Source organism: Patiria miniata, unplaced genomic scaffold, assembly GCF_015706575.1.
Source record: "Patiria miniata isolate m_02_andy unplaced genomic scaffold, ASM1570657v1 HiC_scaffold_5, whole genome shotgun sequence".
Lineage (NCBI taxonomy): Eukaryota > Metazoa > Echinodermata > Asteroidea > Valvatida > Asterinidae > Patiria > Patiria miniata.
Genome location: NW_024037072.1, coordinates 14,850,868 through 14,874,518, shown reverse-complemented (window position 1 = coordinate 14,874,518; position 23,651 = coordinate 14,850,868). Strand labels below are relative to the sequence as shown.

The following is a 23,651-nucleotide window of genomic DNA, read 5'->3' as shown; positions in this document are numbered from 1 at the left end:
ATCGCATTATCAAAACCCAGTTTCCGAATGATCTCCACTAAAAACTATGCGCTGTAGGTCCACACACTGTCAGACTATAGTTTTCAAATAGACTTTATGAAGTGTTTGAGATGGTGCATCTTTTTTACCACAAAATGTGCACTTTGTCAGTCACACCCTCCGTCACTTTCAGTTATCTAGTAATAATAAAGTATTTGGCTAACTGTGCAAAACTTCAAATACTCCAACAAACACGTGGAGAACAAAATGCCCTTCACTAAATACAGAGCAAAAGGTCAATTGACATATCATCCGTACAAAATTGTGCACTTTCAATTTGTAATTTGAATAGCCAAGTCAATAAGGTACAACGCACTGCCACCCGCATTGCTTTGAAACAAAGGCGCGGTGAAATGTCATATGAGGATAGGTTGGGTCAGTTAAACTGGTCTTCTCTTTCATCTAGAAGAGATTATTTACTTTGCTCTTTTGCTTTCAAATGTTTATCTGGTGTTTGTAGGTGCGAGTCGATCAACGACAATGTTTTCATAAATGCACGTCATCCAGAATCCCTTACCTTCCGTCATCTGCCTTCTCGTACACAAGCTTTATATCATTCTCCTACTCGTTATCTTCCCAGACTTTGGAACCAATTTCCACCCCATATAAGGGATTCTGCAGTACTGGACACTCTACCTGTTTTCCTTAGGAATCTTCGGCAATTACTTTTCTCAGACAACTGATTTCATTATCCTCATTAGTGTTTTCATATACATGTACTTGCTGCATTTAATTGGTGGGGACTTTCACATGACTTTCACATGATTTGGGTTTCGTTGCATTAGTCTTCTTGCTTGCGTGTAATTTGTAACAGGGGCCAGTTTTTTTTTGTTGCTGTTTAATATTTTCATTATTTTCTTGTACCTTGTTTTGTTCTTGTCTGCGTTTGTCTGCTTAATATGTGCGGGGTTACATACCTGTGGGTAATAGTAATTAAATTTACTTTTGTGACCCCTGACCCACATATCGTCTTTTTATATATCGTCTTCGGATGTTTTCATTTCATATTATGCGTTGTTTTTGTGGCCCCTACACTTACACTTACACTTATACAGTGTCGTCTTTTGTGTTTATTTTGTTTTATTTTGTATTTCGTAGCTTTCATACATTTTTGTTTAGTTTTTGTGCTTCATACCGTGTTTGTTAATTGTGTATTGTTTTGGTCGAATAAATAATAATAATAATAATAATAATATCATGTAAATAAACTACAACATGAAGAGATTTCACTAAGTATGCAAATAAAAAAAATGCTTTTCTTTGCAGTGTTTTCTCTGCTTGGTCAGCCATCAACTTCAGTACAACTTACGGTATAGTTGTTCATTGTTACAAATTACTTTAGTCTACATCATGTAGGCCTATCACGTGTATACTCATATAATGCCATTTTATTCTGAAAATGACTCCTGTTGGTTTGGGGGAGGCAGGGGGAATGCACAGGCACAGGTGTATTGTCAGCTGAAAATACAATGATATAATGGCAGGAAAATGAACACAGTACGTTTGTACATGTATGTACAATGTATACCATCGATTTGCAGCTCAAAAAATGATCGAGTTCTCGTACCATTGAAGCTGGGGAGTGGGGAGCAGTAGTTCGTCTTTGACACGTGGAGAGGCCAGAAGGCACTTTATAAGGTATTTTCGTCAAGTCCTTGCCGTGTTTTTAGCAACTTTTTGAGGTGGATGTTCGTGAAAATACTGTAGTTTACATTGTAGGGGCCCTTTCGGCTCGGGCGCTAGTACGACCAACCAAAGTCAAAATTCGTCCTTAGTCTTGCAGGCTATAGACCATGTGTCCTGTCACCCCTAGAACTATGGGGCTTGCTACACAAACCCCATAGTAAAGGCATTTCAACGTGAAGCCTCGTGATTGGCCCGTCTTGACACTAAAAGACCAAAAGACTCTGACTATTCTGACGTCACGCCAACAACGCTTCACGTGCACGTTAAAACTCAAACTGTAGCTTTGGTATGGAAATTGGACTGTTTTCATCATTTGCACCATCGGAATCGATTCAACCGTTATACTTTGAGTGGACTGAATGTGAGTATGTCAAGAAGTACTGGGCATAGTCTTGGGTTAAAATATATAGCGGCCGCTCCAAAACTCAACTCTTGACAGGTTTTTTCGGTCGTTGAGTGTATATTAAGGATAGACCTATAGTATCCAGCATGGTTTGCATTGATATGCCTATATATGGGGTCTGTGTAGCAAGCCCCTTAGTTCTAGGGGTAGTGTCCTGTGTAGGACGTCGCACCAACAGGCAACTGCCGGGCAACTCAAGTATTTAACTTTTTAAGCATCTTTTCCAAGAGATATGCAGTGCAGTAGAGAAGCGTTTGTTGAAAGTTGCATCACGTGACCACAGCATTCCATTCACTCAAGTCCCATCCAAGTGAGTTTTTCCAACTTTCACTCAGGAGGTATCAGACTCAGTACGGTATACACAGTGTTATACGAATTAAGATTGTGGCAGAGTGACGTCTTCTGATAAAAACATCTATTCACTGTGCACACCAGCATGACCAGTTTTCATTGGTTGCTAAAATACCATTTGGCACTCCAGACTCAAGAACCATTGAGTTTCAAGAACATGGATCTTGGGAGCTAGATAAACCAAGGAGGAATAAAAAAAAACAATGTAAAAAAAAATACCTGGATGTCCACACCCATGTCCACCTACATAGCCATCAAGGAAAGAATTCCATACTGGGCCACCACTCAGACCTCCTGCACTAAGTCTATGGGCTATGACAGAAAAAGTTAAGTTTTTAAACAAAATTTGCACTCCTTTTTATAGTGTTTCTTCATCAGATTTACAACTTTTGGTTCTTTACAGGTCATGTTAGGGCAAATGAGTGGTGGCCCAGTATGGAACTCTTTCCACATACATTGTATTTTTTTTTAAGAAAACAAAAATGACGGCATTTCAAGTCTGTCTACTTACTCTTGACACGTTGTCTCCACGTTCGACCCGCGTATTCCACTTCTTCCACGGCATAAAACCAAGCCTATATAACCCCCACCGTATCACCTCGAAAACATGCAAGGTGTTGGTGAGATGTCACACACTCCGACAAGTATCAAAATCGTGTGGTTGTAAATGTTCGAAAGTCCGCGGTGGTCCAAGATTCCTGTGCCAACTTTCACGACGGTCTGACGGGGCTGTACGTCCTTCCGGCCGGCCTCGACTCAAGCTCATTGAGCACCAACACAACTTTTCTTCCGCCTGTCGCGTCTGCCACATATGACTGAATATGTCTGTGTCGGTTCCAGATCTGCTGCATAAAAACTCGATGAATATTGTAAACACACAGCTAACACTTTACAGAATCCATTTCCTTGTCTGCTAGTTCCGTTTTGAGAGTTCTGCCGGTCTATCTAGCGTGTGTAACAACGGGGTTGTCCCATCTCGTGGATTCTTAAATTTGTACATAAACCGTACATGTCATGCGATGTGATATGACTAGTGTACCCGGAAAATTAGTCTACAAATAGCGCGCCACCTGTTGGCAGCAAAACCTGGTTGTGCCCTCCTGGCTGGCTGTGCGAAGGCCTGCAAATCGACTCCCTTTTAGACCTCGATGTTAATTACGCGTACTTCCAAAAATGAAATACAACACTCCAAGGTGTTTGGGGACACCTGTCAAATTAAAGCTTATTTCATCTTTCATTTTCTGTTCAATTTTTTGTTTCGGGGGGGGGGGGGATTTAAACGATGACTTTGGGGAGAAAATTACATCAAAAGATGGTTATCCCAATAGTATTAATCAGCAGTTCAAGAAGCTCATCACGATTTTGGACACCTTTGCTCCATTGCAAAATAGAGCCTTTTTTTAAACAAATATTCAAGTTTGTGGTTTTTGTTGTGTCAATTGTAACAGAGTAAAAGGCTATGGTTGCCAATCAAGGCAGGTAGGGAAAAAAGACATTTCACCATGGAAAGTGGCGCAAGTCTCTAAATAGACCCTTTCATAAAATTGGTCACAGCTCAGTCAACCGTGAATGTAAGGACATGATCAGGGTGTCATTTTAAAGAGGAGATTCAACCCTAACAGAGGATATCTCCCTTTGTTTCACACATGTGCCCTACTTCTGTTCCAATTAGCAATAATATCTCAGTTTCATTTTTTTTTATCCACCCTGTATATATCTTTACCCCCTGGCCCTAGAAGATGATACCCCTAGGCCCTAGAAGATGTTGTGCTGAAGCTAACCCCACTTTTGAAAGAAAATAAAGTACAAATTGATAAATACTCTTTTTGGTTTCAATTTCATTCAAGCTTAGTCGTAGAAATGGGCCACAAAGCCAGCAATTTGCTAATTAAACTCAACAAAAAAGTTTAACTGTTTCAAGATACACGTAGTGGCCTCGGAACCAAAGTAGAAAATGTACTTTTGCATATCTAGATATGAAATCTTTTATTGGTACAGCTTAAAAAAAAATCAACCAAATCACACAAGTGTGTATATAAACACCGTATACCGTGGACCCCTATTGTCCCTCTTCTGTTAACTTTTTAGGAAGACCTCCCTTATGTTTTGTACATGAATGTCAATTGCGGACCTTCAGGAATTGTGGACCCTTTTGTCCTCTATTGTTCAACATCCCCTAATGAATGCAAATCAAACCCAGATGCACTCTGGCAATCTGGTTTCTTATGTACCAATCCAAGTGCATATAGGAACAAAAATTGATACTTGTTATTCTGCATATCTGCAACTTGAAAATGACAAAAACACTAAGCAATTGTAATACCAAAAATCTGGACGGTCAGATTATTTTAATGTGATTTTTTTTTATAAATAACACTTACTTGATAATTTTTTTTTTTGAAGCAATTAATTACAGAATGTACAAATTTGCAATTGTATAACAGCACTTCTTTTTATTTTAGTCATCACATTTCACATACAAATTAATTTCCAACTCTGATCAACTGTTAAACATTCAACCAGACCTGCCGCGGTGAGAAGTTAATTCCAAAGTGTTTAATTATTACAGCGTGCTTCACCGTTCACCGTTGTCATGGAGATACCTGATTTCGAGGTCCAAGGTATCATTAGTTTGATAGATCTCATCAACTTCCATTGCTGTTTGGTCTCAGGTTGCTGTGCCTCACAATCGCATTAATTGCATCGTATCCTGACTAGATCGTTATCACAGTCGATGGCTAAGCATCTTACTGTTTCCATGGTGATTTTGTGCATCCAATGTGACATTTTAATTGGTCACAGTAGATTCTGTTGCCATGGTAACAGTATATCTCACTAATGGCAGTGTATCGTGACCTTATTAGATTTGATCACTTTCAATTGGTTTTGTAGGGATTGTTGTTGTTGTGGGGATTTTGCTGTCTCCAAGATTAATGTTATCAGACCTTTTGCGGTCTTAATCTTGCATCAACTAGGATCAGATAATGATGATGCCTTCGGATTCCTCCATCTGTCTTACTGATCGCAGTGGATCATGACCTTGATGGCCCCTCCTGCTCCAGTCCTGGACGTCTCAAATGCCTCCAGGGTCTTCTCCAGGGGGAAGTGATGAGTTATCAGTGGCTTGGCATCCACCTTGCCCGATGCAATCATCTCCAGGGCAAGAGGGTAGCTACAAAAGTGTGAATGTTAAAAAAAAAAAAAAAAAAAAAACCAATTTGAATTAAATTGAATGCACAACCTTTGGAAAGGTCATTCCAAACTTCCTTAATTGTATCCGTTGGGTATAAATAGAAATAAATGATGTCCTCAGGGTAGGATTACGAAATGCTCATGCAAGTACAACCTTTGCTTCTTCAAAGCCAATTTGTGTCAGGAACAGGTAAAGGTGTCCCAGTGGGGGTAAGGGTGGAGGTTTGGGGTGGTCTGGGGGTGAAACCCTTGAACTCCACCCACTCTTTTTCTATGGTTCGGCAGGGGAACCAGTTTGCCGAAGAAGATTATATTAGCACAAACACAAAATGTTGGACAGCATTCCCATCATTAAAAGTTCTGAGTTATGCAGTTTCTCTATTCCTTTCACAATTGTTTTGGGTCGATTACAATTGTTTCGTCATGAGAAAACAAGCCCAAACAGAAAGTGCTTACCAATTTGCATATCTGAACACACCCCGAATGTCCACTTCTCGCGCAGCAGCATTGACTATAGGAAGAAGTAGGTGATAGCGCCCTCTACCGACAAGAAGCAACACTCCGCCTGACTTGGTGGCCTGCGAAAAAAAAAAATCAAGCGATCAATTAAGAGATACAAATATTTGGAAGGTACGTCTTCAGCAGCTTTCTTTAGTCTCCAGCTGTATCTTGATTTTAGGCCCGCCTATAGTTTTTCAAACTCAACATGAGTCCTTGTTTTTCTGTTACAGGAACATCACAATCTGATAGTTCCAAGCCACAGTTTCGAGCCTTTCTATTTGAATGGAGCTTAAAGTTCCCAGCATTATTCTCAGTGGTGCCAGAGACTACAGTGGTGCCACAGCCAAAGGTTTCAGAAATGGGGACAGCCGCATTAATAAACCAGAATGAGCGCAGAAAATGACTTTACCCTCTACTCCACTAAAACCAATGTCGGTGAAAGCACACGATCTGAACATTGTTTACACCGAGTCAATTCGGGCGATTCACAATGCAGTGCGCCACCAAGAGTTTGCCATGAAGAGTCCAGTTTTCAAGTTTACGGTCGACAAAACTTTGCCCATTTGAATGAGTGTCAGCAGACAACTTGAGCTAATTTGTTATAGATTGTGACATAGCATTCTGCCGCCTTACAAAAAAACACCATAGTGATGAAAAGAAAAGAAAAGGGCAAACATATACTCGAATCATACGCTTACAAAACTACTGACCGGAAAAAGCAACAATTTCAAATGTCCCGCGCTGCGAATTTGTTGACCATCTCCCACAATGCAATGGGAAAAATTAACTCTCCATGGCAAACTCTTGGTGGCGCACTGCATTGTGAATCACCCGAATTAAAAGCCATTGTCTGACTTTTATTACGCCCTCTGAGAGGGGTTTGTATCACAAATTTTGCCCAGTGAGTAAATTTAACCCTCCCCCAACAAAAAAAAATAATGTTTTACATAGATTCCTGTCTGAGTGCTGGCTTCTGCTCCACTGCACTCAATGCTGATCTCCGGCTTACATCCCAATGCCGCCTCCACTCTACGTGCCATCTCCTCAGAGTCCTGAGTGTCCACCCGCAATGCATGATGGGCTCCCAGCTTCTTGGCCATGTCTAGACGACCCTGGTCCAGGTCTTAAATTTGACACACACCAAAAAAAAAATTGCTATTGCATCGAATCACTGTGGCACTGCATCAAATCCTACAAAGCCTGTGTTTCAGTTTTCTACCAGCCGAGCTAAATATTTCAGGTGACCCCAGTTTGAATTCTTCATACTTTGTGAGACTCAGTTGCTGAATCCTTCTTTAATAAGGGAATAAATGTGTGCTTGGGAGGTGTTAAACATTATGTTTAAGACCGCTTGGAGTCTGGAATGCTGATAATTACCCGAGGCGAAGCCGAGGGTAATTATCAGCATTCCAGACTCCAACCGGTCTTAAACGTGGTGTTTAATGCCGACCAAGCACATATTTATTCCCATTCATAAATACATTTTCGGTGAAAAATCTAAACTTCTAGGTCCAAAAGTCAAAACAAGTCAAAAGTTTCCTCTGATTTCGTTCAACAACTTTACTTTGTTTTTTGAAACACCCCTCTAGCTGTATAATGGAGTGTTCAGCTTGCAAGTAAGAGGAAAACAACTCCTGTTATGGAGATTGGTGTGCGCGTCGCGCGTACTGCGTGATGACGCGCAGATTCAGCTGTGGTGGGTGCGTCGTAAATTTAGGACTATGAAACACTGACTCACTGGTAGTATTGCACATGCCTGCTTGAGGATTGTGAATGTTCAACCAATAAAATGGTAAAAGGCACAGGATTTCATAGGAGTCCAAATTTCATGTGACACTGGAAAAGTGTTTAAGACCAGCCAGCCATGTCTTTATCATCCGTTTAAGATTGGCCACGTGACAGGCTCTCGACCAATGGGAATGGGTAAACTTTCTTAGGTATTAATGAATATGTATTCATAATACCTAAGACAGTTTACCCATTACTATTGGTCGATAAAACCCCGGCTGGTTGATTTTAAACACTTTTCTGGTGTTACATGAAATTTGGACTCGAAGTTTAGACTCGGCAGTTTCTTTTGACCCTTTTATTGGTTGAACGTTCCCAATCCTCACTTAGGCATGCTTAATACTACCAATGAGTGCGTATTTCATAATCCTAAATTCACACTACACTGGCACCGCTGCGGTCTACGCCACATCACGCAGTACGCACCACACACGTGCCAATCTCCATAGACGGAGTTGTTTACGACTAATCGTGAGGCACATACCATAACATAGCTAGAGGGGTGTTTAAAAAAACATGAAGTAAATTTGCTGAACAAAATCGTTGGAAATTTGCAAGCCATGGCTAAGTAATTTGGACTCGGACTAACAACCTAGGGTCATTCCCGAGTGGCACCACGGAAAATGCACCATCCCTGAAAAAAAGAAGAAGCTAGTGTTTCTTTTTACCTGTGACAATGATTTTGGCTGCTCCCATCGCTTTAGCACTCAGAAGACACATCAAGCCAATAGGACCTAGGGCACAACAATTGCAGGGATAACGTTAGAAAATAGACTGATCTGCTGAATGAAAAAAACTTTTCAAGCCACACAACACTCAAGCCATATGATTTGCCTTCCTTTTTTTCATATTTGATTAATTTTTTTTTTTTCAGGAGGGTAAGATTGATCAACTTTGGGGTTTCGATCCTGTATGGGCTCTGTGCGCGTACAGAGAGGGAATTTTTTTTTACCACTTTTGAGAGCCCTGTGGATCAGGGCGGATCCAGAAGACAATTTTTGGGGTTCTAGATGCTCTGTGGTGCAATCTGAGGCCATTTCTGACCACTTTAACCAATGTTTTTTGAGGAAAAGATGGCTGTGTACTCATTGCCTGCCTTTATTGCGAAGTCACTAAAAAAAGAAAAGAAAAGGGATTCAGTTTTTTTTTGGAGGGGGGGATGGCCCCCCCCCCTCCGGATCCGCCCTTGCTGTGGATGGGACACACCGCTTGCGTATTGCGTTGTGTGCGTATGGCATGAAATACACAAACGACTATTTTTGTTCTGAATGTGCACACACCCATAGCGTCTCTGCGTGAGTGTCACACATCGTCTGCAATGAGTTCGAATGGCCCTCCCAGTGGTCTCACCCTACTCTCCATTTCTTACCGTTGAGGGGGTACTTGTGCATAGAGCCCATCGGCTCCGTTCACAAGTACCCCCTCACCGGCAAAGAAGGTACAGTTGGGGGTGACCGACCAACGCCATCTTGCCTGACTGCAATTCATTTGCCGTGAAGCGCGGCCACTGCGTGTACATAGTACAAATCCCCTGGTGTACATGCGTCACACACAAGGAACGGTGCGCATCAACCAGCGAAATGTCCCGCCCATGGGACGTCGTTGCTAGGTAAAAGGGCGCCCTCTTTCGTCGGCGCACGGAGCCCATAGGGTAGTACCACTTTGTCAATCCTCCTGACATGACAGGTCTCGCTAGAGGAAACTGCCTAGCGAGTTAGGGTTAATAATAAGATCCACAACACCGTTCCTTAAATACTGACCTGATCCGAGAACCAGAACGTTACTGCCAAGTTGCACTCCTCCTCTCCGACAGGAGTACACACCCACGGCGAGGGGTTCTAAGAGAGCACCCTCATCTAGGGTCACATGACCTGGTAACCTGAAAATAAAAGTGAAATAGGTTTAGATCATATGACGTCAAAGTATCTGTATATTCTGTATCTGTATATTAAAGTCGGTAAAGCAGGGGAAACACCACATCAACCACCAACTTAGAGAGAAGACAATGAGAAGAAATTACAGTTTTAGAGGTGGGAGGAAAAGCACAGAAGATATTCTGGGGAAACCCACGGAATCAGGTAGGGACTGAAAACCCAATCCACATATTGACCCAGGTGGGACTCGAACCTGGGTCACAGCGATGGAAGGCGAGGAAAGTACCGCTAGTACATGACCATCCGGTCACCCCATGATCGGCCACAATTGCAGTTAGGCAAGCATTTGTTTACCAAACAACATTATGCCTTGTAAACAAGTACTTTTTTCACGTAAAATAACCACAACTTCTTTATCAAGTGTTAAAATGGTCACTACCTGTGCCGTGAACAGGGAAAAAAACCAAATTTTTTTCAAATTAAACTAAAGCAATTACTTGTAGCAAAAGTCAGCAGCATGACAATAGAAGCGTCGCAAGGAACCATCAACAGGAGGCGTTGCACAGAAGACGATATCGGGACAGAGATTGTAGCGACCCTCCTTACAGTATGAGCACATCCTGCAAGGTACGCCGGGTTCAATGGCTACGCGGTCACCTACAAATAAAGGGAAAACCGTCAATTTCGAAATTTTCAAATGTAAAACTTACGGCATTGTTTGATTTTAGGAAAACATATGTCATCATTAATTGCTGATCATAAATTTTTTTTTAAACATCGAATTTTAATTTACAAATGCGAATTGTTTAATGATGAAAATAAAATTGCCATTTTTAAAGAAAAAATTCTAAGTTTACTACTTCGAGACCCCAAAACTGGATTTGTAACTGTTGTCCAATGATGATCCTTGATTCTTTGTGAGGCCCCTACAGTGAGCTGATATAGAGATGGCAAATATAGTGGTTTGTTTCCCCAGGGCAATGTTTTAACTCGGTTTAATTAAGGCAATTAATTACGCTATCATTTAGTTAATCAAACTTGCTCAAGGGTTCAAACAATCTGCCTCATATCATAAATCTAGCATTTTCACAAGAAAATGATGAACAGGCCTAGGGGCTACAAAGTACAATCATCAAACAAATTGTCTTTGAATGTCAAGTTCGAATTACCCGACAATGGCTTGCGAATTACTCGACAATGGCTTGCGAATTACTCGACAATGGCTTGCGAATTACTCGACAATGGCTTGTGAATTACTCGACAATGGCTTGCGAATTACTCGACAATGGCTTGTGAATTACTCGACAATGGCTTGTGAATTACTCTACAATGGCTTGAGAATCACTCTACAATGGCTTGCGAATTACTCGAGAATGGCTTGCAAATTACTCTACAATGGCTTGCGAATTACTCTACAATGGCTTGTGAATTACTCGACAATGGCTTGCGAATTACTCGACAATGGCTTGCAATTACACATGCGTCTATGGTAGCGGCTGAATCCACTTCCCATTGACATGCGTGGGATTTCCAAGCCGTAGCCAAGTAATTCAGACCCAGCCTAAACAACAAATGAGGTATATAAACTTTTTGCTTACCAACTTTGAGGCTGGTGACGCCCTCGCCAAGTGCCGACACGATCCCCGATGACTCATGGCCAAGAATCATGGGCGAGTTCACCACAAAACGCCCGATCTTGCCGTCGACGACGTAGTGGACGTCAGAACCACATATTCCGACCGACTGCACTCGTAGCTGGACCTCTGAGAAAGATCAGTTGGGAATTTGAGAATTATATTGCACTGGAAATTTTTGTTGTTGGAAGTATCAATGCAAGCTCAGATTTAAAGGTACCATGGTAAGGTGATTGCTCTATGTTCCGTCACCCCTATGTTCCGACAACCCGCACATAATATTGTGTTACTCCCCCGGTTAGGGTTAAGGTTAGGGTAAGGGTAAGGTTTAGGGTTAGGGTTAGGAATAGAAATATGTGCAGTCGGAACATAGGGGTGTTGGTACATAGAGGTGAAGCCCCATGGTAAGTCTTGGCTGAGAAATGCTGTACCCAGATTTTCAAGGATTTTCAATTGGTGAAAGTGAACGTGAAAATGCCACATAATAATGGAGTGTCATTTTAAATACCACAAAAATTCATCTGCAAGGGTTTGGTTTACATTAAATTGGATTTTTCAAGCATCGGAGTAGCAATAATTAAAACATAATGACGTCACACTTTGTTTACAGGTGCACTTTCGCTCTCACAGGTGCACTTCACAAATCGGACGTCATTACGTCTTTGGTCTATTGTGATTTGTTTCTGCATTTTTTTTTAAGAAATTGAAAACTTACCATTAAGGCCTGGTTTGGGAATAGGTGTGTCCTCCTTGATTGATAAGAAAACAATATTATGTTTTTTTAGTATTTCTAAAAGACCGTACTTTCCCTATTCATTGATCACATCTCTTGTCAACCTGTTAAAAAGTTGCTAAAAAATTATAACACTAACTTTTACAATATTGTCTCCGTTTTACGTAGGTAGAGCATGACAACTATACTTACAAGGCCATTGCAAAAATGTGTGATGTTGATTGTCATTATTTGTCCACACAACATCAATATTTATATGAACTACATCTTTCGGGTGGGGGGCAGAGAGGGTAACTTTCCCCTATGGCATATTTTTTTATGTTATTCTCATTTTTTTGGTAAATATTTCCATATAGAGTACGTCTGAGACGGATGATAAATAAAGAAACCAAGTAAAAAAACACATTACACTTTTTAAAGGCTTTTGATCCCCCGACATCATATGCTGAAAAAGCCGGTGACTAACACTTCAGATTTTGCCCCCGACATCAAAAGCTGGGTACGCTGCTGAACCTTCAGATTATTCAAAAAGATCCATAATCTCACCAACACAAGTTCTCCTTTTTTCTTCAGCACAGCTGTTAAATTTCTTGCAGTCCCAGACATTGTTACCTACACGTAGAACCAGTTACCAGTGCCTTCCACATGTATGTACCACCGTTTTAATGTACATTTGAAAGATCCACTAGGCCCTATTTTATGCAGTATCTCTAGTGCTTTGCACCAGTCATGCCACTGCACTAATCTGATATCACATTATGTAATTGGTCTTTACATAAAATCTCAATCCAACAGGCACTCATTCAACCTTTTATCAGTATGCCAATGAAATCAGGAGTCCATACATAGTACATGTAGATTTGGGACTTTTTGGGCCTGAATCACACAATATTTGCTGCTGATGACCTTCAGACACTGATCTCAGTCTTTATATATCAGTGCCTTCATATAGTACAGGACTTGAAACGATGGAGAGCCTTGTGTAACAAAATTGTATCCTCAGAATAAATTAAATTAAAGAATTAAAATGTGACAATTATTATTAATGTGTCTAGCAACTTAAGAAGATATAAGTAAAGGAAGACAAGTGGGGAATTCAAAGGTACCAGAAGGAAAACGACTGGACAACAGAAGTACAGAAGGGTTGATGACTGGAGAAGTCTTTTGTAGAGAGGGAAAAAACATTTCGAAAGTCTTAAGCAAAGAGAAGAATGATAACTGAAGAGTCACACATACAAGAGGGACTATAACTAAATAAGTCTTAAGTACTGAAAAAAAGACAACAACAGAAGTCATACAAGAAGTGGGAAGATGAATGAAGAAGCCATAAGTATAAGAGAGACGACAACTCTTGATGTCATTGGTAGAAGAGAAAAGACAAATTTTGAAGTCATCACGACAAAAAGAAGTCTTAAAAAAGAAGTTGATTGGAGAAGTCGTAAATACAAAAGTGAAGACTACAAAAGTTGTTAGTAGAGAAGGAAAAGAGGGCAAGGACGCAAGCTGGGTTTAGCTGTCGGGCAGTCAAGTGTTCCTTTTTGCTGCACGATTTTCTTAATTTTTTTTTGTAGATCTGTCACTGAAACACAAGAGACAAGACTGAATAACTCGAAAGTACAAGAGGGGAGATAGGACTGGAGAAGTCTTAAGCACAGATGGGACTACATCTGGAGAACCTGTCGGTTGAAAAGGGAAGAAATGTTGAAAACTTAAGAAGAGAAAGCCAACCAAAGAAAAGGGAAGACTCAAGATGTTGTAAGTGTTAGAGGAGAGACAACTTAAGAAGTCTTAAGAGGAATTGAGATGTTGTGAGTGCAATAATGGGGAAGCTGATGGTGAAAGCATAAACAAAAAAGAAAGACGAAAGATGAACAAAGAAGTCACAAGTAGAAGAAGCAAGATGACTAAAGTAGTCGCAAGTACAAGAGTGAAGTTGATTGATGAGGTTGTAATAAGGAAAGAAAGATAATAAACAGAGACGTCAGCAGTATATGAGGGAAGATAATTAATACATACACTCAAAAGAATGCATTTTTTTGTTTTGAAATTTCTGATTCCGTCCAAACATGCATGAGGCTGCAGTGCACTCTCTCCAGTTTGCTCTGATTTTGACCACAGGTTTGGCTTCATTCCAAGACTTCCATCCAAGCTATTTCCTTTCTTTCCCTGCATGTCTCCATGTTGTTCTTGGGCATCCTACTTTCCTCCTGTCCTAACCCATGTCATTGTTGTCTGTCCTAGATCAAGGCAGATATTTTCCATTCTTAGAACGTGACCATGCAATCCACGTCCATCTCTAGCCTATACTTCGATCATCACTGATTCTCTTTAATTTGGTTCTATTGGGTATTTTCTTCGTTTGACACGACATAATAAGGCCAATTACTGATTTTCAAGATTCTTCTGAGACATTTGAATTGAAATGTGTCCAGCCTCTTATCGTCACTTTTATTGATCTTCCACGTTTCACAACCATACAGTATCACTGATCGTATACGAGTGAGTTGAAGAGTATAATTTTAGTTTCTCAATGAGTACTTGTTTGAATACCAAACAATGTACTATTACATGCTAATTATTGATAGTAATTAATATAAAAACATAGGCATGAAGTATCAAAAATGTACATGTCTAGTACTTGTTCAAAAAGTTAAAGTTAATTTGTGGTGCAAGTACATTTTCCGATAGAAAAATGGAAAGGCTGCAATTTATTGATCCGACTGCATTTAAATTTACAAAATAAATGTAAAAATGAAACAATACTGTATGAGAACTACTTTACAATGTTGTTATTCTACAACACAAAAGACCTGTTTTATATGGAGAGGGTGAAACATTCCAGAAAAGTTATTCCTGAATTTTACTATATGAATATCTTCATAGTTTCTAATCACATTAACGCATAAAACCTACTTGAAATATAGTGACTAATAGTTTTGAGTAAGCAAGACAAGGAAACTCTACCACAGAAATTATAGCTCAGTATCATTTGAAAAAAACAAAAATGAAAAAGGCAATTCAAATCACATCACATTTGTTGAGAGGACAAAAGTGTGTCTCCCTCTAATACTGCAAAATTCCCTGAACCTGCCATTGGGTTTAGGGTTTGTACGAACAATAAGAAAAATAAATGACTCAACATATTCAAATGTCACTTAAAGCAAAACAATTTTAAAAGAATAGATTTTAGAATTGCGTTCTCCATGTTGTTAAACAACTTCGATTATTTTCTGTTAGTAAATTTACAATTGTATGTTCTATTCCAAACCCAAAACCTTTTTTTTTTTTCCTTTGGACGCCTGCAACCCTCTGAAAAAATAAGGTTTTTGTTTTGGGCCCAAACATATCCGTACATTATCGATACTGATTGTGGAGTGGGAACCAGCCTACCCAGCAAGAATGGAATTATTGTCTTGCAGCCAGCAATTCCGATTTGTAAAGTGACAATTCAATAACTAAACATAGGCTGAGTTTTTACGGTCGATGTCTCAATCAAAACTGAATAACTTTTGTATTGCTAGAAAAATAGCGATTTAGAAAAGGATTCCATTTTTCGGGATGAAATTGGCAAAAAGTATGGGGAGTACATCTTTAAAGAAAACATTCTATAAAATTTTGTACAATTTGCTTGAATATTTAAGCCTGAGACCGAACTTATTGCGGCAAATTTTAGTATCATACTTGCTAAATTGAATCTATTTAAAAGCTTCTAATATTGTTTTAAAACCATGATTAAAAATAAATTATTTCCTTATTATGTATTATTTGAAAACATAGGTATAAAGTTTTAAAACATTAAAAGTTCATATAAAAAAATGCACAGGAATGCATCTTTAAAGAAAAGATTTTGCAAGACTTTTTATCCTTTGATTGAATATTAAAAACTTGAGACCCAGTTATTGAGGCAACTTCAAGTATCATTCAGCAGAACTTATTGCTTTTTCTGAGCAATACTGCCTGCTCAGTAGCTACATGAAGTTCGGCCCTGATCATCGCAGTGGATCATGACCTTGCTCCGGTCCTAGACGTCTCAAATGCCTCCAGTGTCTTCTCCAGGGGGAAGTGATGAGTTATCAGTGGCTTGGCATCCACCTTGCCCGACGCAATCATCTCCAGGGCAAGAGGGTAGCTACAAAAGTGATTCCTCCATCTGTCTTACTGATCGCAGTGGATCATGACCTTGATGGCTCCTCCTGCCCCGGTCCTGGACGTCTCAAATGCATCCAGTGTCTTCTCCAGGGGGAAGTGATGAGTTATCAGTGGCTTGGCATCCACCTTGCCCAATGCAACCATCTCCAGGGCAAGAGGGTAGCTGTGCAGAGAACATGGGACCTAAATTTCAAGGAAGTCATTTTCGATCGTGTTCCCTGAATCTATTTTATAAATTTAAACTTTTGAATAGGATGGTGCCAGTTTATTTTACGATTTGAGTGTGGATATTATTACACCTAAGCATCCCAGAAGTGAACAACTGAGACATCATAGAATACAACCATATGTAAGAAACTTTGCGTAATTTTTTGAAAAACTCCTCAGTAGTGGGCGAGAACCCAGCTTGTGGCCAGAGATACAGCGCACCAATATCGTGGCCACACTAGTGGGGCTAGGCGCCACCATCACCCAATGGTACTCCCAGGACCAAAACATTACCGACACACTCTCGCAAAATGTGGTCCAGCAGCTTTCTATACAAAAACCTCGTTGTCTTGGGGTTTTGTACGTAAACCTTATCAGTCAGCCGATCACGCTCAATTGACTTCGGCCAAACCGCAGTCCCATCATAAGAAATAAGTTAACAATGTTATCCGAACCATTTTTTCTGAGAGTGTGTCTCTAATGGTTGATGGGCTTTTAAAAAGAACTTTTGCAAATGGGAAAGACACTTTGGAAACATCCAATCAGTTTGAATATGCTTCATGAATTTCTGAATAAACGAGCACATTTTTAACAGTATTTAATTACCATTATTTTTCGGTGTGGTGGGGGGGGGGGGTGGCTGTGGGGGGGGGGCTAAACAGAAGATATATCAGAATGGCGCAATAAGACCAACAGCGGGCGCAATAAATTTGATTAGGGTTTCAAAATTTCTACGCGTCCGCGTCGTTAATTTGCATAAAAAGTGCCCCCACAATTTTTTGCAAAAAACGAGACCGTCTAGTTTAAAAATCGGTGGAATCGTGCGAATATAGCCGAGGATCATCTCCCTAGCTTTTGGGCTATTATCTAAGAGCAGATTTGATAAAATTAGGGTCCAAAATGGGTCCTATTTGCACGAGAAAATCATGTAGGGATGCCACTGGTAACTTTGGCAGTATGCAGGCTCAGCATTACCGGCAGGCCCAGGCTTTTAAAAAGAACTTTTGCAAATGGGAAAGACACTTTGGCAACATCCAATCAGTTTGAATATGCTTCATGAATTTCTGAATAAACGAGCACATTTTTAACAGTATTTAATTACCATTATTTTTCGGTGTGGTGGGGGGGGGGTGGCTGTGGAGGGGGGGGTGGGCTAAACAGAAGATATATCAGAATGGCGCAATAAGACCAACAGCGGGCGCAATAAATTTGATTAGGGTTTCAAAATTTCTACGCGTCCGCGTCGTTAATTTGCATAAAAAGTGCCCCCACAATTTTTTGCAAAAAACGAGACCGTCTAGTTTAAAAATCGGTGGAATCGTGCGAATATAGCCGAGGATCATCTCCCTAGCTTTTGGGCTTTTATCTAAGAGCAGATTTGATAAAATAAGGGTCCAAAATGGGTCCTATTTGCACGAGAAAATCATGTAGGGATGCCACTGGTAACTTTGGCAGTATGCAGGCTCAGCATTACCGGCAGGCCCATTACCGACACACTCTCGCAAAATGTGGTCCAGCAGCTTTCTATACAAAAACCCCGTTGTCTTGGGGTTTTGTACGTAAACCTTATCAGTCAGCCGATCACGCTCAATTGACTTCGGCCAAACTGCAGTCCCATCATAAGAAATAAGTTAACAATGTTATCCGAACCATTTTTTCCGAGAGTGTGTCTCTAATGAAAGTGGCCGGGGGGTTATAATATGGGGGAGGCACTGGCTTCCAGCAAGGACAAGGGGCCACCACCAACCACCGGCAACCCCAGGACCCCTAAGCTATATTACATCACTGCCTACTTCATACGATGCTTACCAATTTACATATCTGAAGCAACAACGAATGTCGACCTCCCTCACTGCTGCATTGACAAGCGGCAAGTTGACGGTGGGAGTTGATCCATTGCCTACCAGGACCAAGACACCACCTGACCTGGTAGCCTACCAAGACAAAAATAAGAGCTATTGCTAATTTATATTCAAGCAACAGAGAGGGTTGACGACAGGCAAGATGAGGCCCAAAATGGTTAATCTAGGGCTTCTTGGGGTTTTTTTGCCACTGGTGGCTATGGTGCATTTAGCCGTAGCCAAAAGACAACAATGCCCATTTTGGACACATAGACTTACATAGGTTCCTGTCTGAATGCTGGGTTCTGCTCCGCTGCACTCAATGCTGATCTCCGGCTTGCATCCCAATGCCGCCTCCACTCTACGTGCCATCTCCTCAGCGTCCCGAGTGTCCACCCGCAATGCATGATGGGCTCCCAGCTTCTTGGCAAAGTCCAGCCGATCTTGGACCACATCTTCATTTAAAACAACAATTTGAAGAAAAAAAATTAACTGTAACCCTAACCTTGTCAGTGGGGGAGTATTGCCTAGTGGTTAGGGTTTGTGACTCATGATCAGTGGGTCAGGGGTTCAAATCCAACTTCTGGTCATATGTTGTGTCCTTGGGCAAGCCACTTTATCCCAACTTGCCTCTCTGCACCCAGGAGCACAATTGGGTACCGGCATTAGCTGGGGAGTAACCTGCGATGGACTGGCATCCCGTCCAGGGGGAGTAGAAATATTCTCAGTCGTTTCATGCTACTGACCAACCAGAGATATACACCAGCCTGATGGGCCACATTGGCTCGTGACAGACTTTACTTTTACTAACCTTGTCACTTTTGCTGGAAGCTGCATGGGTATACTGACATTAAATGCCATTTTTTGTCTTTTTACCAATAAAAAACTTCTTACCAGTGACAATAAGGCGTGTTGCTCCCATGGCCTTGGCAGTCAACATGGACAACAAACCGATGGCACCTGTGGAAATCGGAAAAAGAAAGTGTTTTTATAAGTTGGAGTTGGCTCAGTGTTTTGTTCTAAATTTACTTAAATACAGATTATTATATTATTTTATCGACAATGAATTAATACATCAACACCCTGAATTGAAAACCAAATTATTAATGATTTTACTTCCCGAGGAATAAAAAAGAAGAAAATACCTGCCCCCATGATAAGAACACGACTTCCAAGACATATCTCGGCCCGGCGACAAGCATGGATGGCGACGGAAAGAGGTTCCAAAATAGCACCCTCTTCTAGAGAAACATGATCAGGAAGCCTGCAAGACAACAACAACTGGCATTTTTCACCTTGTCTTATTATTTCATGCCTTCAATTTATTGATGGTTTTAGTGATTGGGATGTCTCTGTCATGTCTGACAGTTCCTAATTTCCCTGATGGCATGTTATTTCTGTTATTTTGGTTGCCACACCAAAGTCTTACTCCTGTCGATCCACTTAGATTTTACACAACCTGGTCTTAATATCTTCCGGAGCCTTCAATAAGTTCCTGCATATGAACAACTTTCTTCCAGCACTCATCTGGACTTCTTGCTTATTGACATAAGTAGGAGAGAGGCCAGGAGTTTTTCAGTCCAAGCAAACTTTTCTTGGTCCCAGTCCTTTGAAGCACACTGTCATGAGATCTTTTCATTAAACCCAAGTGTTCCCTATAGAATGATGCAGAGAAGTGATCCAAAACTCCTAGTCTGTAATCTCCTTGACCATATATTACTAGATGATGGACGTATAACATGTGAAAAATACATTTTCAGGTTCATTCACTTAGCTCTTAAAAGTTGTGTCACAAACATAACGCTGGGATTGTCCCTTAACATTGATGGTTTAACACATTTTCAATATGTAATCTTACTATATACAAAACATTCAATGAGTTCACAAATTTGTCACATACCAATCACATCCCTGCAAATATGAATCGTATTAACTGATTTTCTGAATAAAAATTATGAAATAATTTCTAGGTTTAACATTACTTGTGACAGAAGTCCGCATTGTGACAGCTGAACCGGCGCATAAAGCCACGGGTTGGTTTGTTGGCGCAGAAGACGATATCGGGACAGAGATTGTAGCGCCCCTCCTTACAGTATGAACACATCCTGCAAGGTACGCCGGGCTCAATGGCTACGCGGTCCCCTGTCAAGAAAATAAGTTGAAAACATCCAACATGGAAATTTATGTTTTTCGTATTATGTAACACAGAGTGTGGGGATTTGCTCCAACAAGTTACATGCTCACGGAGAACAAAAAGGGTTTTAGATGGGCATAGGGTGAAAGACGGGGGGGGGGGGGGGGTGGGGGGGGGGGCACATGTACTCCGATTTTTTTGAAGTGTGGACCTCACTTGAAAGCAGTGTCAGTAGGGTGGCACTTTTGTGCCTTCCTTTTTGTTTTCTTTTCGGTCTTTTCTATTTGTTTAATTAATCTTTGTTTAATTAATCTTTGGGGAGTCAGGTTGGCGTAGCGGTACTTTCCTCGCCTTCCACCGCTGTGACCCGGGTTCGAATCCCGCATGGGCCAATATGTGGATTGGGTTTTCAGTCCCTGCCTGATTCTGTGGGTTCTCCTCAGAATATTCCTCTGGGCGTTTCCTCCCACCTCTAAAACTGTAATTTCTTCTCATTGTCTTCTCTCTACAGGTTTCTTCAGGCTTTCGAGCTACAGTGCTTAGGGTACTTTTGAGGAATCCTTGGTTTCATTACCAGAAATAAATAAAATATATAAATAAATAAAAACAAAATGGTGAGTAGACAACTGCCTAATATTTACTGTACTATTGGGCGAGTTCAACATAAGGCCATTGTTACAAGCTTGAAGGATTTGAGATGGTTCTCGCCAGAAAATGAGTTCTTAAAAAATCTTGATACAATCCCGTGTTGTTCGCGTGAAGTAAACCAAACTTAAAATCTGGAATTTACCTACTTGAAGGCTCGTAACCCCCTCTCCCAACGCGCACACCACACCGGCAGGTTCATGGCCGAGAATGACCGGTGACGTGACCCTGAAAGGACCGATTCCTCCGTGCTCAAGGTAGTGGTTATCCGAGCCACAGATACCAACCGCCGATACTCTGATTTGAACCTCTAGGGATAAAAATAAGAGTGCGTCCCTTTTATATTTCTATGGACGGCTCTCAGATTTTGTTGCCAATGAAGAACGGTCGGTCGCTCCGCCAAAAATAAAAATCTAAAGTAAAAAAAAAAAAAATTGCAGTTGCACCTGCATAGATGGCAAAATAAAAATGATTCAAAGTGCGTATTGTCTCTCATTTATTGATATCCTTGAACAAAATTGTTCTTGACCAATTGGCCCACAAAATACATTTTTCACGAAATGATAATTGTTAGAAAGGGAATTTAAAAGTAGAATATCAGTGTTGTGGCACTCGAACTTGAGTACTACTCGAGTACTTTTTTTTTAGAGGACTTGTACTAGTACTTGAATGTCAAAGTACTCGTACTTGAAATGACGGTACTCGTACTCGGAAAGCAAAGTACTCGTACTCGACATGTCCAAACTGTATTCGATCATCAAAGTACTCGTACTCAAATAGGAGTAACCGGGGGAAAAAAATGGTAGGCTATGGTTTGATTTACCACGGATTAAATTTATCGATACTTTCAGTTTGAAATGGTTGATTGGCTTGCGGAGAAATCAAAGTTTTCTGATTTTCCTCTGTGCACGTCCGGACAAACACATTTAAACAACTAGCCGTGAGTGGGTCTGTATTATGTATATCGGTCTGACTGGGCCTGGGCCAATTACGCACAATGAACCTTTTGGCGTATGGCCATATTCGGAAAAAGAAGTACTCGTACTCGGAAGTACGAGTACCGGTACTCGGGAAGTACCAGTAGGGGAATGGTTAGCCACCCCTCCAGCTCCAGTTTCTGCCCTTGGTATTTGTAAAGGAAGTATATGAATGACCTACCTTCCGTGCCTGGCAAGGGGATCGGTGTATTCTCCTGTTTGACAAAATGGAAGAAAAAGCTGGAAGTGAAAATTTGACACATTCTAATTTCCTGTCTTTAAATCTTAACTAGACCAAACAGATCACACAGTTATGTGACAAATTGTTATTGTGATGCGATTGGTCAATTTCATGATTTTACAATGCCCCCAGATTGAAGAAAATGGATTTTCTGATAAACTTGAATTAGATCTTAAGAATAGAAAAGCTTGTAAAAAATGAAGTTAACTTTTGGGATATTGTGTAGTTACAGGCCCTTCTGCAGATTTAGTCAAGTTAGATTCAAAAGGTTTTTTTGTATCATTCGAAAAAGACTTCTGCAACTAAGCTAAAGGTAGGGGTACAAAAAGCAATTGCTTGTCCTTTTTCCTACACGTTAATGTCACTTCTTTATAATTATAGCCCATATTCCTATAGAAAATTTCATTTGAACAAGTTGCAGTGTATATGATGAGAATTGTTATTACATTTTTTTCAATGATGATGACATGAGATAAATGTATCTGGTATAAACTGTATCTGAACTGGTAAAGAAGACTTCTCATAATTGAGCCTAATAAATGCTGCCCAAAAAAAAAATCGGATTTATTTGATTTAAACCAGATTTGTTTTGTTTAAATCAGATTTTTAAAAAGATTTTTAACTTTCAAAATATTGATATGTCTAAACATGTGTCTAAATCTCCCCATGCACCCTCACACCCATCACAAAGGAGTTTACAGGTTCCTATAATACCCATCATCCACAAAACTCAAAAAATGATAAATGCTTGTGAAAAAAATTGTAATAAATTTGTGATTTAAAAAACAGAGTTAGGCTAGTCGAGTTACACTCAAGTCAAAGCATAGGCCTAGGTAGATTATCACCAAACGCACATATTTACCAGAACAAGCTCTCCTTTCTTTTTCATCACCGCACTTAGGTTTTCCATTTCCAACATTGTCAATAATCTCTTCTTATACTAAAGACGTTCTTGTAAAAATGATAAGTTGTTTGTCCGCGTGTGTTAATGTTGAACTTTTGACATGACCGCTGCCCCCGGTGATTCGTGTAGTGAATGAGACGAGTTCCAACGTTGGTGGCGACTATACGTTTTGCATGCACACTAGGCCCGCCCACTAGGCAGGGTGACCGTAATGTCATGGCTAAATTCTGCTATGCCCTTCAAAAATCTGTTAGATTTATAAAAAATCTGCCAAATTCCCCAGAATTACTCGAAATACACTGTGAACACTTAAAATCGCATGCAGATGTGGTAGTGTTGCATTAATTAGGCA

The 23,651-nt window shown here is 40.4% G+C and overlaps 2 protein-coding genes across 4 annotated transcripts; both read right to left on the bottom strand.

Annotated features, from left to right (window-relative positions):
• Positions 1-4,450: 4,450 nt before the first annotated feature.
• Positions 4,451-23,437, bottom strand: LOC119740767 (sorbitol dehydrogenase-like). Of its 3 annotated transcripts, XM_038216178.1 has the most exons (10): positions 23,258-23,436; positions 22,336-22,369; positions 21,323-21,487; positions 20,381-20,540; positions 19,544-19,662; positions 19,293-19,358; positions 18,678-18,853; positions 18,367-18,491; positions 16,352-16,513; positions 4,451-5,489 (listed from the first exon to the last, which is right to left on the bottom strand). In XM_038216178.1, the coding sequence occupies exons 1-9, from the start codon at positions 23,312-23,314 to the stop codon at positions 16,357-16,359; spliced, it is 1,059 nt and encodes a 352-aa protein (XP_038072106.1). In that variant the 5' UTR covers positions 23,315-23,436; the 3' UTR covers positions 4,451-5,489; positions 16,352-16,356. The 3 variants fall into 3 exon arrangements, with proteins under 3 accessions (XP_038072106.1, XP_038072107.1, XP_038072108.1); XM_038216179.1 differs by lacking the exons at positions 4,451-5,489; positions 16,352-16,513 and adding an exon at positions 15,974-16,330; XM_038216180.1 differs by lacking the exon at positions 4,451-5,489 and having other exon boundaries at positions 16,188-16,533; positions 23,258-23,437.
• LOC119740766 (sorbitol dehydrogenase-like) lies at positions 4,911-13,155 on the bottom strand. Its single transcript, XM_038216177.1, has 9 exons — positions 12,748-13,155; positions 12,184-12,217; positions 11,433-11,597; positions 10,332-10,491; positions 9,721-9,839; positions 8,629-8,694; positions 7,120-7,295; positions 6,128-6,249; positions 4,911-5,651 (listed from the first exon to the last, which is right to left on the bottom strand). Exons 1-9 carry the CDS (start codon positions 12,805-12,807, stop codon positions 5,495-5,497), a joined length of 1,059 nt encoding a protein of 352 aa, XP_038072105.1. The 5' UTR covers positions 12,808-13,155; the 3' UTR covers positions 4,911-5,494.
• Positions 23,438-23,651: the final 214 nt, after the last annotated feature.